Here is a 15,342-nt window from a genome sequence, read left to right as displayed (position 1 = left end):
TCCTTTTGTTATGGAAGGGAATTAGTAAAAGCAATTTCTTAATTATTTGATCTAACACACTCAAAAAAAAAAAAAAACATGATTTCATGTTTCTCAATTCCTATTTGTACTACTTGATCAGAATTAGTTTTCTTAATTAACTTGATATACATGTGTTTGGAAGAAAGAGAGGGACTCCTGGATAGGGGTGTCAACTGGCTTATATAAACTTTATAACTAATAAATTTGTTTATTATATACACGAATAAGTTAGAAATTAATTAAAATTTCAAAACCTTTTAAAATTTTTGTCATTTAAAACACAATAAGATAGATATAGATTAAATTAGAATCCAATAAGAAGATAACATATCAGCAAATGTAGCCTAACCCTATCCGACTACAGCCCTACTCCAGGATATTAAATGTTATTCTTTTAGGAGATATAGGGATATATAGGATTCATAGCCTCATGGCAACTTTTTATTTGACTGAGAATTTTTGGGGTGGGATCCACATCATCACACATAAAAGGTGTTAAGCCAATATGCATGATTTTGTTTTTGAAAACAAAAAAACATCTGCCACATCAAAAAAACAGTTGACATGTCAGTTATTTTTCCTTTTCTTTAAAAGAAAACGAATCATATGCATATTGACAAACAGCCCCTTGATTTTTGTTTTGAAAAATAAAAATATTTAAACCAACTTTTATTAATAGACGTGATCATTGAAGAAAAAGCCCTCCCATACTCCCATCTCAAGCAGACACCTTCGCCTTAATTTTTTTTCTTGAAAAAACATTGAATTCCTACGAAATTTTGATAAGAACGATCTAGACACCACTTTTTTTCTTTTTATTCTTAATGGCTTACAACAAAACAAATTACATGGGATTTGAGTTTTAACTAGGCTCTGTTTGGGAAGGCTGCAAATACAAATATGTTCGGTGCAAATACATATGCTGTCATTTTTCATGAACTATGCATATTTGTAATTACACTCTTCCTAAGGAGTCTTACGCTTAATTTGGAAAGAGTATAAATACAAATATGTAGAGTGCAAAACCTTGTATTTTGTATGTATTTGTACTATAAATATTTGTATTTATAGTCTTCCCAAACTGAGCCTCAAGCTGTGTTTGGAAATGATGCAAATAAGTGTGACAGCTCAGCAGGTATCAGCTCGCGGCAGAGCTAGCTCGAGTACGCCAATGTCCCGAGCTGCACTTCGAGTTAAGTTCATCCTAGTTTGCGAACTAGAATAACAAGTTCGCTCCAGGCCCAAGCAAGTGGGCTACCTCGAAGACAATTCGTCTCAGGCAGAATCACCTCGGCACGCCACCAGTAGCTCGTCACAGGGTAGCTTGCTATGGGGCGGCTCAACGTTCTACAGGAAGTTTCTCATCTGACAACCGTACCTGCTAGATTGTTCCCGTGTCCCTTGCCTAACGGCGCAGCGCATGCTAATTCAGAAGGTTGCGCCCCTGTCTCCCACCTAGCGGCGTCATGTCTACAGGTTGTCTCCCGGCTAGCGGGACCATACCATGCAACAGTCACTATAGCCCGCCTGCTCTCTGCCCTGACAATAACGGCCAACCACTCCGAGGTACGATTTGATAGCGGATCGCCACAGCAGGGATTCGGGATCAAACCCATCGAACCTGTCAGACGCTAGTATATAAGCACTCCGACCCCTCAGAGGCAAGGGTATCACATATTCACCACTCTCTAACTCTCATTTTCTTGCGTACTCATTCTCTTTCTCAGCTCGCTACCAAGTTCTAACTTAAGCATCAAAGAGTCTCCACCGGGTGTTCAACCCTAGGTCCCTTCGTCCTTCTTGCAGGTATCTCTTGCCCGTCACCAACTAGAAGCCTCGTCCTCCAGATAGGAGTGGCCGGATTGCGCATCATAAAAAACATATCAGCTAACATTCAAAAGAGCAACTAATTAATGTTCAATTAATTAACCAACCACCGTCTGTCCTTACAAATGCACAACCGCCTGTAACCAGCGTAGCATGTTAGTTCCAGGATAGAAGTGAAACCACCACTAAAACGAGGCAGATCTCCAACATGAGTGACAGTTCTTGTCTCGTCCTACCAAACCCACACCCTCTTTTCATCTCTATGCCCTCCCTAGCTAGCTCAGTACATCTTTTGCCGCATATTTCCTGGTTTTGACTCGTTTCTCTTCAACGTTTTCATGAAAACAAATAAAAACTGTCAACCTATGTAGATTCCTGAAGGGTTTGGCTTGCCAAGGTTTTCACAAGGGACAGACAATACAGGTGGGAAATTAACCTGCAACTTCAAAGTTCAAACCAGACTTCTGAACTTTGTCTGTGCTTGTTGCATGATTAACAGCCTGGTCAGTAACTCAGTACTCAGTGTGTATTAAATATATATAGCTATTAATAGCCCAGATTATTCAAATTTTGAAACTCCTCACTAGTTTTTACTAACAACACCCAGCAAAAGACAACTCAATCAAAGCTATCAGATAAAATCAAAGAAAAAAAGAGACTCCATTGGAGAATTCACTTTATCACCAAGCACAGTTTCAGTGAATCTTTGTATCTCATTCAAGCACTACCTGTTCATCTATTGAAGTACTGATTATTAATACCAAGCATGCAATCAGCCGTTAAGGAAGAGAATCTTTTGCCCATACCAAAATGCATTGTTTTTTGCCTTCTTTTCTTGGAAAAGAAATTAGTGCTATTGCCTATTGGTGCAGAACAGTAAAAGCATTTAATGCAAACCCACACAGAGATAGAGAAATTAACAAACACCATTTCTTATAAATAATGTTTGATCTCAAAGCTCACAAAATTTATCTTGGGGGTGCAAATTTTAATTAATTGGTCGCTACTCTAACATCAATTACTAAGGCAAGAGATAATAGACAAGTCCAGTTGTTTTCGTTCACAGTTTCACCTGCAAGAAGTGCCCATGACTAATCAGAAGAACTTGTTTTCCTATAACCCAGATGCACAAGCATATAAGATGGTTAAGAGCTCTCAGAAGAAGCTTTTTCTTTCTTTTCTTTTATTGATAAATTAACAGACAGTCACCCTGTGCTTAGGGGATGGGAACACTTAGCCCCAAACTTTGTTTTGCAACATAGAATCCGCCCCTTGAATATTTTAGATTTCAGCACTTTGCCCTCCTTCCTTGACAAAGGGGGGTGGGGGGTCGATGGTGTAAAATTACTAAATTGCCCATTAAAAGATTCTATGAGCTAATAGTAACAAATATATCAAAATGATGAAAATGGCCATTCTAAAGCATAAATGGTTCTCAAGATGTTCATGAATTAATCATTCTCAAGGTGCTCTTTAAAAATAAACTTTGTTCAAAGAAAGTAGAGAGAAACATATGTGGCCATGTGGGAATTAGAATTTTTAGAAATGAAAAATAAGTTGAAAGGGCAAAATAGTCTCACAAAATAACACCACAGTAGTTTTGGGGTGATTGTCTATAATTTACCCCTTTTTTTTATTCACAAGTTCCCTAGGAAACAAGACTCAGAGTACAATACCTGAGAGAGCTGAGCTACAATATTGTACATGGAACATGGTGCAGCCAAGCAGTAGGTTCTGGTTCTGCTATCGAAAATGTCCAACCTTGTTCGAAACATTTTTCCTGATGATTGATGACAAGCGAAACTTTTTTTCTGAGAAATTGGTAAATTCAAGGGTCTTGAGCTTTCAAAAGCTTCGACCAAGGAGAAGAAACATCAACGAATTCTGGGCCCAGTAGCGCTAATTACTCTCCTTTTGCTTTAAAGCATGTAGAAGCAACCAACCAACAAGTCTGCATGGCTGAACTCACCCACCACGTACACCTTGATTAATTAAAAAGAGGCCATGAATAATAAAAGAAGAAACAAACAAATAAGAACCTTAAATGACGCAATTATGGGTATAATTAATCAAACAGTTAATTAAGTTGCAAACCCACGTAATAATAAATTAGGTTTTGCTGCATTGCCCAACGTGAGGCTAGCTTAAAGTAGCATAAAAGTGCAATGGCACAAGGTTTAGAAGCTTCATCACGAATACACAATAACACAAATCCTGCTCTGATATTGAAGCCCGGAAGAAGACGAGCTGCGAGCTGTTAACGATGAGCGTTGACACAGAGATTATTATATTAATTTTAGCTTTATATAATATACAACCGTTTTCAGGAGAGAGAGACCCCATTCATCAAATGGTGATAAGGGATGTTAAGGGCCGCACCCCATTCATCAAATCATACAAGGGAACAAGAAATCTGAGATCACTGATCCAACTGTTAAGTCAAGCTAATGAACCATGATTATGTTGCTATTAGCTAACATGTAAATTAAAATATTTAGGTGAAAATAATTGCTAAGAACTTTTTTTTCTTAATAATGTCTCACTAAAAACCTACAAAAAATGAGAAAATCATATGTATTTGCTAATAAAAGAAAATTAAACAAGGCAAATCCCATTTTGATGATCAAGCCCCTCTATACAAAATGGGTTTTGCTCAAACCAATCTCCCCAAAGGGAAAAAGAAAAGAAATTAAACAAAATAAAGAAAAGACTAACGAGCATGGTTTATTTTAAGAGGGCTCGCAAAAGATTCCCCTGCTAATTACACTGAAAATGTAGAATTAATTCTTGAAATAGTGATTTTGTACTAATAGCTAAGACAAGCCCCATCTATGCAAAATGGGGTTTGCTCAAAAAAAAAATCCCTTTAGACATTAATGGAAGCCATGAGCCATGAATTATCAGAATGCCACCATTTCCAACTAATTTCTACTTGTTTTATTTATTAATTAGGGTTCTTTTTGTATTATTGATGATGGCTGGTATTGGCAAGCGACGTATCAATCCTGGTGAGACAAGGCACATGGCTTTCTATTTCCAAGGAGATCGTTGGTTACTTGTCAAATCAGAACTCAGTCCAGTACCAATTTAAACGTAAGAGTTGGATTCATGCAGAGATACCTGCTGCCTCCTGCCACTGAATGAACCATTCCTATCTCAAATGTTGGATCTCCGCCACAAATTATGTTTTCAGCAATATAATGGGGTGGCAATACCTATTAATTTCTATTTTTCCAACAAATAATTGAAAGGTTGACCTTCAATAATTGTTTTTTCTTTGGTTTAAAATCAATCTTTTTAATCATGGATCTCTAATTCCTTTCATACGTCCCTAGGATATCACTTATCTAGGCCATGTATGAGTATGACTTGCTATCAATTTCAACCAGCTATTCTGCATCTCTGTGTACAACTTTTTTCAAGTGTTGCTGAATCTTTTTTTTTTTTTCATTTGTTCTAACAAAGAGACAAAACGATAGCACATAGTTGAGGTCATCAAGTGGTTATTTTCAGTGTGAATGATCTCCAATATAGGGCCCATCCGTTAGTGCTCAAACCCTCAAACCCCAATTCAAGAACAAGAGATCCATACCTAAAAGTCATAGCAACCTATAAAAATTTTATTTATAATTAATTAACATACAGTTATCAGAGGTAATATGATCAAGAGTCTGAATGGTTCCCTTGATTTTGGTAAAATTAGCTATAGAAAAAGAGTTTTCAGAGATGGGTTATTAGGGTTCGTCCCTCCATGACCTATCCCAATAACCCCATGGCTAAAAATGGCAACCTCAAAAAAAAATCTATAATCATTTTTTTTTTTGTATATATAATCAATTTACAGTAAAATAAAAGTTGTTGAAACCTTTATCTATTATTAAACAACATTCTTACCAGGCATTATTATATGATCAAAGAGATCTAAATGAATAAAATTATCTTGAAATTAAAACAATTTCCAGATGGTAATGAGGATTCTTCTTCCCACCATGACCCATCCCAATAATTCTGCCACATGGAGGGATAACGTAGCAAATCGGAACTATCCAATGGATGCATGCCACTTCGAATTGTCCACGTGTTCAATCATCCAGTCCACATCAGCCAGACCAATACTCTCTCATACATGGTCCCAATTGCATAATAAAGGACATGTAATTTTGTAAAATATGATGAAATTATCCAAACATTGTCTCCTGTGGGGCTAACAAAACTTTGAAACTGTGGTCATCTAAGAACCATGATTGGGATATATGAGGCCTATATCTAGACAAAATGGGGTGATGGTCCCAAATGTGGGGATGATGGGTGTGACAGAAAGCGTGTAATATTTACTAAAACTCTCCCCCCATTGATCCCAAGGTATCACTTCCTCCATGGAAATTGCACTTCCGAAGGATTCTTCTCCAGCCATGAAAGATCTCAGAGCAGTACACAGCCAGCGTACCATTTGATGGCATGTGATAAGCACATGGAAAAAGTTTCCCTTCATAGATAGGCAATGGGTTGGCTTAGCTGTGCCATCCTTACAAGTCCCCGGTTATTCCATCAAAATTTTTTTCTTTGTGGCTAATACATTGTCTAGGTGTTTCAAATTCTATCTTACATTGCAAGAACACCCGATGGAAGAGTTCGGATCTATTGATCACAACACATTGCTGGTCACATTCATCAAACTGCACATTGAGAACATCTCTTATACTTAATATAAATGATCAAATGTTCCGGTTGTGCGGCAGATGGCTGCAATGGCTACTGAGGGCTGATGGTCAATTAGATGTGAGAAGGGGTAATAGAAGTGATAGATTTTTTATTTCTGCATATTATGGTCTGTGTTTGGATGGGTAAAAATAGGCTTTTCTTGCTGAATGTTGGGGTGCATTGTGTTTGTGTATGTGTTCAGGCTTCAAAGCTCAGACATGACCTATCAAGTATTAATTTCTACTAGATTTATGACTTATTTCAGCGCCACACAATTTGCACTATTTTTGCTACATGTAGACAGTCCAGACTTTTTATCTGATAGGGACCCTCTGTATTGGCCATGTGCTGATTCCCACAATCCACATCGGCCTTATTTTCGTAGCTTAAAAGTTGCCCATAAAAGAGTGCTAATCTAGAGCAGATGGAAAGGTTTTTGGGCAAATATTTTTCCATGAATCCCAAGCTTAGTAGGGACTGCTTCAATAACTGTAGAAAATTTATATACATAAAACAATTATACTACTATGCAAGATAGGACTTCTGACCTATTTTGCTGGCTGCGAAATAAGTAGGACTGAAGAAGAATCAAGAAGCCTAACCAGATACTAACAATAACAACAATATTACCCTCAACCTGAAATTTTCTAGGGGGAATGATAATTTGGCTAGAAAGTAGAACTCTTTTGGACTATGTTGTGTTTGTGGAGGTGCCTTGAATTCCACTTGTGATTTCTCTTTGACCCGTCAAATTATATTTCGAGAAAATTTTCATAATGGTATATGGTGGAAGTGAAATGGGCTCGCATCCGATCCGACCCAAATGATCATGGTTTTTAAAACTGACTTGGTGACCGAATTGGTCAGGGGTCCGGTTATCGGGTTAAATGGTCTGACCGTTCAAACAGTTAATCGCCCGGTTTAGTGGTTCGTTGACCAAAATCAACGATTTTGGGGATAATCTGGTTTTTGGAGAAAACGGAACTGGTCATCTGACTACCGGTTCCTGATTTTTCTGGTCTGACCATCCGGTCCAATCCGGTTTTGAAAACCATGCAAATAAGGACTTTAATAAAAAAGAGAATGCGAGAGTGTGTGAGACACAGTGAGTGGGAGAGGGTAGGGTGTATTGGGAAGAAAGGTTTTGGGACATCCAGACCTCCCAAAGGAGAGAGTGAAAAGTCCCCTCTTCTCGAATCTATTTATCGAATTTCTACCAAAGAAAAAGAAGGGTTTCATGGTGAGAAGTTGTGAACATATGACTGTAATCTCTACTATTCTATGGCAAATTTCTTCTCCTCTAACACCTGTGGACATAGGCTATAAGCTAAACCATGTCAATCTTGGTATGTTCTTGAGTTGCTCTGTTTTGCATTTTTTTCCCTATTTTTCTTTACTTGCCAATCCTATTTTCCATCCTGTGGTTTGTTTGATTCCACCGCTGCACAAACAAGCCATAGCCCAGCGCCACACCTAAATTCTCTGTTTGGCTAAACCATATTAGTCTTTGATTTGATTTATATGCTTTAACATTTAAGCAAGCTCAGCAACTTTACGAGGGAAACTGAATTTTGAAATCACATATATACATAAGCTCTCATCTTAAAGATCTCAACCAATTTAGTTCAAAAGGTTTAGCTGCTTTAAATGTTTCAACTGCCCAACAGAAGAAAAAAGCGTCTCCAACCATTTTCTCCATGAAATCAAAAAGAAGGAATTGCTTTTCCTAGGTGTTGCTAGATTCCTGTTCTTGCCAGGGATGGCACACTTTGCTTCTTTATACTTCAGATAGAACAAATGATGGAGACCTTCCAATATATACCCATCTTCTATGGTACACCAATTAATGGCTACGATCATCTGCTGGGATTGATATCTGATGTAGCAGATAATTTAAGTGGGACCTATCTACTGGTGGATCCCCAGTTCAGTTCAGTTGCATTTATGTATGTATGTATAATTATACACAACTAACTAGAAAAGTAGTATCTACATATAGAGTTATCTCTATATATAAGTGTATGAGGATTATTAGAAAATGACTCAAACACCAATAACCCAAAGAACTAGGCATACATACACAGAAATACTGGACCACAGACCATCAAAAAATCACAACGTCGTCTTCAATCCTCCGATTTACAGAGTCTAATTTAAGCAAAAATATTTCTCAATTACAATGACTGATTTCACGTACACGCCTGTCATGGTTAATTGGGCTTTCAGACAAGCTTGCAGACAGATCACAGATGCATGTCTGGAGAGAGAGAGAGAGAGAGAGAGAGAGCAAGAACTGATGTATGATAATTGATGTTAAATAATTTCTCAATTCATTCTTCTAAGCTTACTATGTATTATACAGAATACAAAAGAAAGAATAATACAATGGACTGAAAGAGATCAAGATATAGCCAACAAGTCTCTAAGGCAGGAAACATTAATATTGTCTTCCTCTGTTAAGGAAGAACTATTTCTTTCCTCCTGAGTCTCCTTCTCCTTCTCCTCCTCCTCTCCTATTAGTGAAGACAAGGAAGCAGAAGATGAAGATGGAGATGAAGAAAGGCTAATAAGCAAATCAACAAACGCCCCAACTATGAAACCGTGGGTCTTCTTCCCATTCACCCTCAGATACCATCCCAACAACTCCTCCAGACACTCCCAGTCCTTCAGGCCATGAGCTTCCACCATCTCCTCCATTGATGTCCGGAAGTCCACGTATGGGTCCTGTGACTCCACCGCCAACACCACACTCTCCTTGAATGGGAACTCACCGGCCTTGGCTTCCTCCAGGATCGAATTGGTCTCGCCGAGCTCGAAGAACAACCTCTCCGATCGCAACCCACGGATGACCATCTCCAGTGACTCACCTCCGGAGTCCTCCGACACCGTAGAGAAGCTCCCCGACTCCGATGAGTTGGTAAACCATGACTCTGCTGCAGTGTTCATATCAGTGGGGTCAAAGAAAACCGAGTTGATGGTCTTGAACATGTCGTCACCGGCCCGGAATGAGAGGGTCTTGGGGTGCTTGCAGGAGGGCCATTGCCATGAAGCCTTTGTGTCTTTGCCCTTGAACAGAGAAGGAAGCTTCATTATCTTCTTGCTCATTGAATCTCTCCACAGTCTACGCAGACCTGTCTATCACCCTGTTGAGAAGTGAGTTTTGAACAACAGTTTTGAATTTGTGAATGAGCTCCCCTTGTTTGGCATTAATGGATGTCTGAGGAGTTATGGGAGGGGATTTTAAAGGGAGAGGAGAGAGGAGACTAGTGTGGCGGGGGGGGAGGTGGGGGGGAAGATGGAAGTAGGAAGAGGGTCTGGTGGGGTCGTTCATGTGTCTATTTAATTGCAGGTTTGGAGAATTCAATGTCATTCAATAGCCTTTATTGAATATTATAGTACTTCTGGGTGTCTATATTTTTATATTACTTCACTTTAACCATTTTTTAAGGGTTTTTGTTGCTAAATACAACCCCCAATTTGCTGTCAGTATCAAACAATTGGATCTTTTTAAATCTCTGTAGGTTGTACTTTGTGGGTTATCTGCTTGGCTTGCCTTTGGCTCTCATTTTACACCTTTGTCCCTGTCTAGATTATCTTAGTAGTTAGTAGTAGTAATGGTATGAATCATAGAAGGGCAAAAGGGTCATTTTGAAGAGAAGTATGCTGTATGTATGTAAAAAAACAAAAGAAAAAGGGGTATAAAAATGAAGATGAGGAAATAGGGGAAGGACTTTTTGGAGGCGAAAATCGTGATTCATTTAATTGAGAAATAATTAAGAGTGAACCGTTTGTCACGCGCATCCCCATGTTTGAAAGAGGAAAGATTGAGACCTGAGAGAGTGATGAGAAGGATGAGGTGTGGAACTTTTCATTTATTACTTTGCTTCTCATTGCTCCCTTCCCTACTTTGTAGTATTTTTTTTACATTAAATGACTAAGGAATGCCAGTACGCCACTTGGGGTTGTGATTTGTCAAAGTCGGGCCGAGCCGGCCGAGCCACACCCTCTCTGGCCCATTATCATCTTAGTAGATCCAGGCCTCTCACCAAAAGCCCTTCAATTCATGGCCAAAATTGTTATGCCTCAGCGGGCCCCAGCCAGAAGTCATCAGACAGCAGAGCATGGTTTCTTGTGTGGGGCCAATCTTATCCTTTCATTTGGTATTCCAAGTCAACCTGATCACTCATTTAATAGACCATAATATTAAAGCCCAGGCCCATTTTAGTTCCGGCCCTTCATGCCAATTGCCAAGTCCTACAAAAAGGGGTATCCATGGGATCCCAATCCGACCGTTGACTCTTTTTGCATGGGAGACTTAATTGGGTGACGTGGCAACAACTGACCAGGGCCACCTCTTTCATGTACTGTTTTTGTACATCGTATCTACATTGCCCATGATGTATGGCCTCAGATTTCCCTTTCCAAGTGATTAAAGTTAACTGAGCTTCACTGGCCATGATAACGGTGGCGTTTGTTAGATGTGGCCATGTGGGTCCCCTTATCCTTTCACACGCCCCCCCCCCCCCCCGCCTGAAATGAGGTACCAGTTCTGATAGTTGATGTGTAATGGTGGTGGGCCCTGCATATTTAATATCTGACAGATCACCATGAAACCCAAAATTTGGTGCTATTGAGAAGCACAGGCATGTTGTTCATCTGCAAACAACACGAGAAAAGGGGGTCACCCATTTTAATTACAAGGGGCCCCTCATATGAGGGGTGACTTTTCACCAGTAGATTGGTATACATGGTGGGGTTTTCGTATTAAGTAATTCCCAATCTGGCACATCAGAGAGGTCCCCCCCCCCCCCCACAAACTTGTGAGGCCCCTGATCAGATCAGCAGCTGGGCATCTAGCAATAGAGTCATTTTCTCTTTCAAATGCCATGATACCTCCTTCTATTTTTTTTTTTTCCTTTCACAGTGATCTGGTGAGCCACTGGTTTTGGGAAACCCTGAAGAAGGAATATTTGGATTTGAAGCTTCTCAAACCCAATGTGGATTTAGCATAAAATTTGGGAATTGTCGGAAGAAGATGATAAAATAATATTTATTCTAGGGCGGATTAGTTTAGGGCATCAAAGGTTTAAAGTAGGGTTTAGACATTTAGAGGCACCTTGCCGTTTGTTCCAATGTCAACATGATTTTCTTTTTACGCTCTCTTTCTCCTGACAGGTAATCAGGGTTATCCGAACCTGCCAAGAAAATGGCCTTGTTGATGCATTTTGGTTGACCCATTGGTTGAACCATAACGATTCTGATATATAGGTTTCGTTCGTTTTCACTTATCTGGGTACATGAGTGTATTCAGGCAAGTGTTTCACAGGAGGGATTAGTGTAACCGGCCGGGTGAATAAACAACTTACCCCCCCCCCCCCCGCCTCAAGAGGATGGCATATGAATAATATATCATCAATTATTCGATTAACCAACTTACCCTTACACAATACTCGGCAAACAAAGCAAGCCATAGAGGACCCGTTTCAATTTGACATGCATCCACAGTTCCACACTGATCCGATAACTACCATGCAAGTATATAATAAAGAATAAAAGCTCCAACTGTTCCTGCAACTAATTAAAATATCGTTGTGTTGGAATCTGGAGATTGAGTGGATTAAGTAGCTTGATCACGGCCTGTCCAACCGAAAACAGTACCCAAAAAAATAAGTATGTTTGAATGGGTTTGTCACTGTGTCTCCCCTGCATTTCATCCATGATTGATGCAAAGCATCTATCTATCCAGCGATGCACATGCGTGCATTGACCATCTATGATTGGCTTTACTGAACAATCCTGGTCTCCCTCCCGCCATTTTTCTTTCAAGTTTGGTCAAATGTAACTCGACCCATCGGTCCAATATTCATGTTTGAGTCCCAGAACTTAGAAGCTAGAACCCATGTTTACAATGCACTGAAATATAATCCAATGCTTAAGTCCAGTGACTTTGGATATATCAGAATTATACCAACTATTTAACATGTCTTGAGAAGCAAATTAAGATGAAGCCTTATCTCTTTGTTGGGTATATGCATATATAGCTAATTTCCAGCAAATATACTAACCAAAAAGCTTCCATTTACCACTGTGATTGCACGAGTTATCACTGAAAATTTCATTTTAAATTGGGGAGTGGTTGGGAATTGATCAAATACCGAAGATAGTTTTTAAATTGTGAGTGGATAGGAATCTGCTTTAGAGGCTCTTCATGCACTCACAGTGGCCATGGATGACATGACAGGGCAAGACAATAATTGCAAGGGTATCTCTTAGGGGGGAGGAAGGAAACAATATGGAAAGAACATGGAAACGCCAAATATAGCAAACTTTATTGATTCACTAGGCTGTTTGGTGGGGGTGCAAACCAAAAGTCACCATGATTTTTAGCAATTCCTTGCTATATAAAAATGATTATTTCATAGGTTGTATAGCCTTGTAGGTTCCCCAAGGAGAGGAGGAGATGAATTTCTTATAACCCATTAGTAGAGACTAGAGAGTATATAATCATAATTATTCTTTGAGTCAAACCTAGTAAAGCCAATCAATCCATCAACATCCAAATGTTTCCTATAAGGACAAATTTGTCACCCTCCTTTCCCCCTTCTTTAATTTAATTAAATCTTGGTGCTACTTCTCTAATTTTCTTGAGTCCCTCAATGAAGACTAGTATCTCTTGTTGAAGAGGAAGAGACCCTTTGATCCCTTTGATAGTTCATAGTTGATAATTCAGATCTGTGCCCTACAACGTTTCACAGCACATTCCCGTCTTGTATTGAGAACATCTTTTAATGATATATCATCCAGTTTAGTATTATCATCAGGAGATGTTTTCAATACACAGCGGGAATACGCTGTGGAACATTGTGGGGCGCAGATGTGAACTCCATAATTGAGGTAAAGATTCCTCCTTGGACATACATTTATCAAATAGCTATTGCTCCTGTAGTTTGATAGGGGAATAAAATGGCTATAGGGAGAAAATCTTTCACTGGACAAGCATAAAGCTTCTTGGTTTGATATCGGTATTTCCTTTTAAGGCACTTGAAAGGGCTAGCTAAGCTCTTGTCTGTACTTGCTAACAATTAATGACACAAAGTAAGAGCCTAAGAGGTAAAAACTTTAGGGACCTAAAGTGGAGCTATGAACCTAAAGAGAGGAGCTATGAAGATTGGTTCAGGAGATGGGGAGATAAAATTTTCCTTGAAAGGTACTTAGTTCTGTCACCAGAGGCTTTGTGTGGACCGTGGAATGCATAGAGGGAGGGGGGGTCTCATGCCCACCTGATCAGACTGTTGTGAGAGACCAACCAGAACGGCCATGTGTAAGGTGTACTTCTCACACCAGTCTGTACATCCCACCATGTGTTTCACTTTCCCTTTGGTACATTTTAACTCTTTAACTTTCTTTTGGAAGTGTACAGTGGCACAGATATATATAGTTAACTCTTTTGGCTACTATAAGAGCAATTTGGTCCAAACTTATTGCCACGTGGCAAAATCATGATATGCAAGTAGACCTATTATTATGGGACTATATAAAAAAAAAAAAAAAGAAAGACATGCAATTAACGATTGGAGTTAAATGAAAATTTGATTAGGTTTGGATTGTTAAATCTGGGTTTTGACATCAGTTTGGGTCCAAGTTATATGCTAGACGTAAGAAAAAAAAAAAAGAAGAATGAAAGTGGCTGATGAATTATCCTCAGCCTCCAGCCTAAAATCAAAATATTTAATTATATGGCTGTTAATATCAAGAATTGCTCTCACAAGAGACAGACTGGAGAGGATGGAATAATGATCCAACGTGCTCACTCTGTTATGAGCAAAATGAGAAAGATAATCACATCTTCGTGGAATGTATAGCAGTTGGGCAACTTGGGCTAGTTTGGCAATTGGTAGAAAATCAGCAAATTGAGCCAAGAGTAAACAAAGAGATCACTCCATGGATACAAAGATGAGAAGAAATAGAAACTCAAAAGACAACAGAGAAAATATAGTATATCTTAATAATATTTGAAATAATTGTGCTTTCCAAACCACGAAAAAGACCAAAGAAATTTCTAAGTCTTAAGAAGTTAACCTAGTCATCTTGAACTCGTACCATAACCAATATATCCAGGTCTGTAATACTGGGCCCAGATTAGGTTTGAGCACAAAAGTCAGGCCCAAGCCTGAAAATTTGCATGGTGGGCCGGACAGAAAATGATCACCCTTACTCAATTACAATACACCTAACGAAAACCATCTTGTAGGATAATAAACATTGTCCATCACATGAGAAGTCGCCACTTGATGACACGTGAAGACTAATATTGATGCACACGCAGAATGTAGAAAATCAGCCTTCTCAACTTGCTTACTTAGGAGATGTTCTCCAATGTGAACTGTTTTTCCCATGGTTTTCAAAATCGGATCAGACCCGACCAGACAGTCGGATGGGAAAAACTGGGAACCGGTCACTTGACCGCTTTTATTTTCCTCTAAAACTATTGATTTTGATCAGCAAACCGCTGAATTGGCCGGTTAATTGTTCGAACGGTTTTAACCATTTTCAATTTTTTTTATTTTTTTGTCAAAACGGCCTAATCGTTCAGGTCGAATGGTTGGACCGTTCGAACCGGTAACCGGACCCCTGACCAATTCAGTCACCGGGTCAGTTTTAAAAACCATGGATTTTCCTGTTGCCATTTTCATAAAATAAAACAAAAGAAAACCAACTGATTTTAAAACAAATTAATTCTTAAAATAAAATCACAGAAAACATGTTCTTGATTATGCCTTTGTTGTTTCCAAA

General features: G+C 39.0%; 1 protein-coding gene across 1 annotated transcript; it reads right to left on the bottom strand.

Annotated features, from left to right (window-relative positions):
• Window positions 1-8,848: 8,848 nt before the first annotated feature.
• Window positions 8,849-10,113, bottom strand: LOC148847544 (transcription repressor OFP13-like). The gene has a single exon (XM_088948906.1). It carries the CDS (start codon window positions 9,652-9,654, stop codon window positions 8,950-8,952), a length of 705 nt encoding a protein of 234 aa, XP_088805032.1. The 5' UTR covers window positions 9,655-10,113; the 3' UTR covers window positions 8,849-8,949.
• Between the last annotated feature and the right edge of the window lie 5,229 nt (window positions 10,114-15,342).

This window comes from Nelumbo lutea, chromosome 6 (genome assembly GCF_056320005.1).
Source record: "Nelumbo lutea isolate HS-2025 chromosome 6, American lotus-T2T, whole genome shotgun sequence".
NCBI classification, from domain to species: Eukaryota; Viridiplantae; Streptophyta; class Magnoliopsida; order Proteales; family Nelumbonaceae; genus Nelumbo; species Nelumbo lutea.
Note: the sequence above shows the minus strand (reverse complement) of the source record. Positions and strands in the feature narration are given on the sequence as shown.

What these genes read in the sequence shown, in the direction of transcription:
- LOC148847544 (XM_088948906.1), bottom strand. Translation starts at nt 9,654, where the DNA reads ATGAGCAAGAAGATAATGAAGCTTCCTTCTCTGTTCAAGGGCAAAGAC.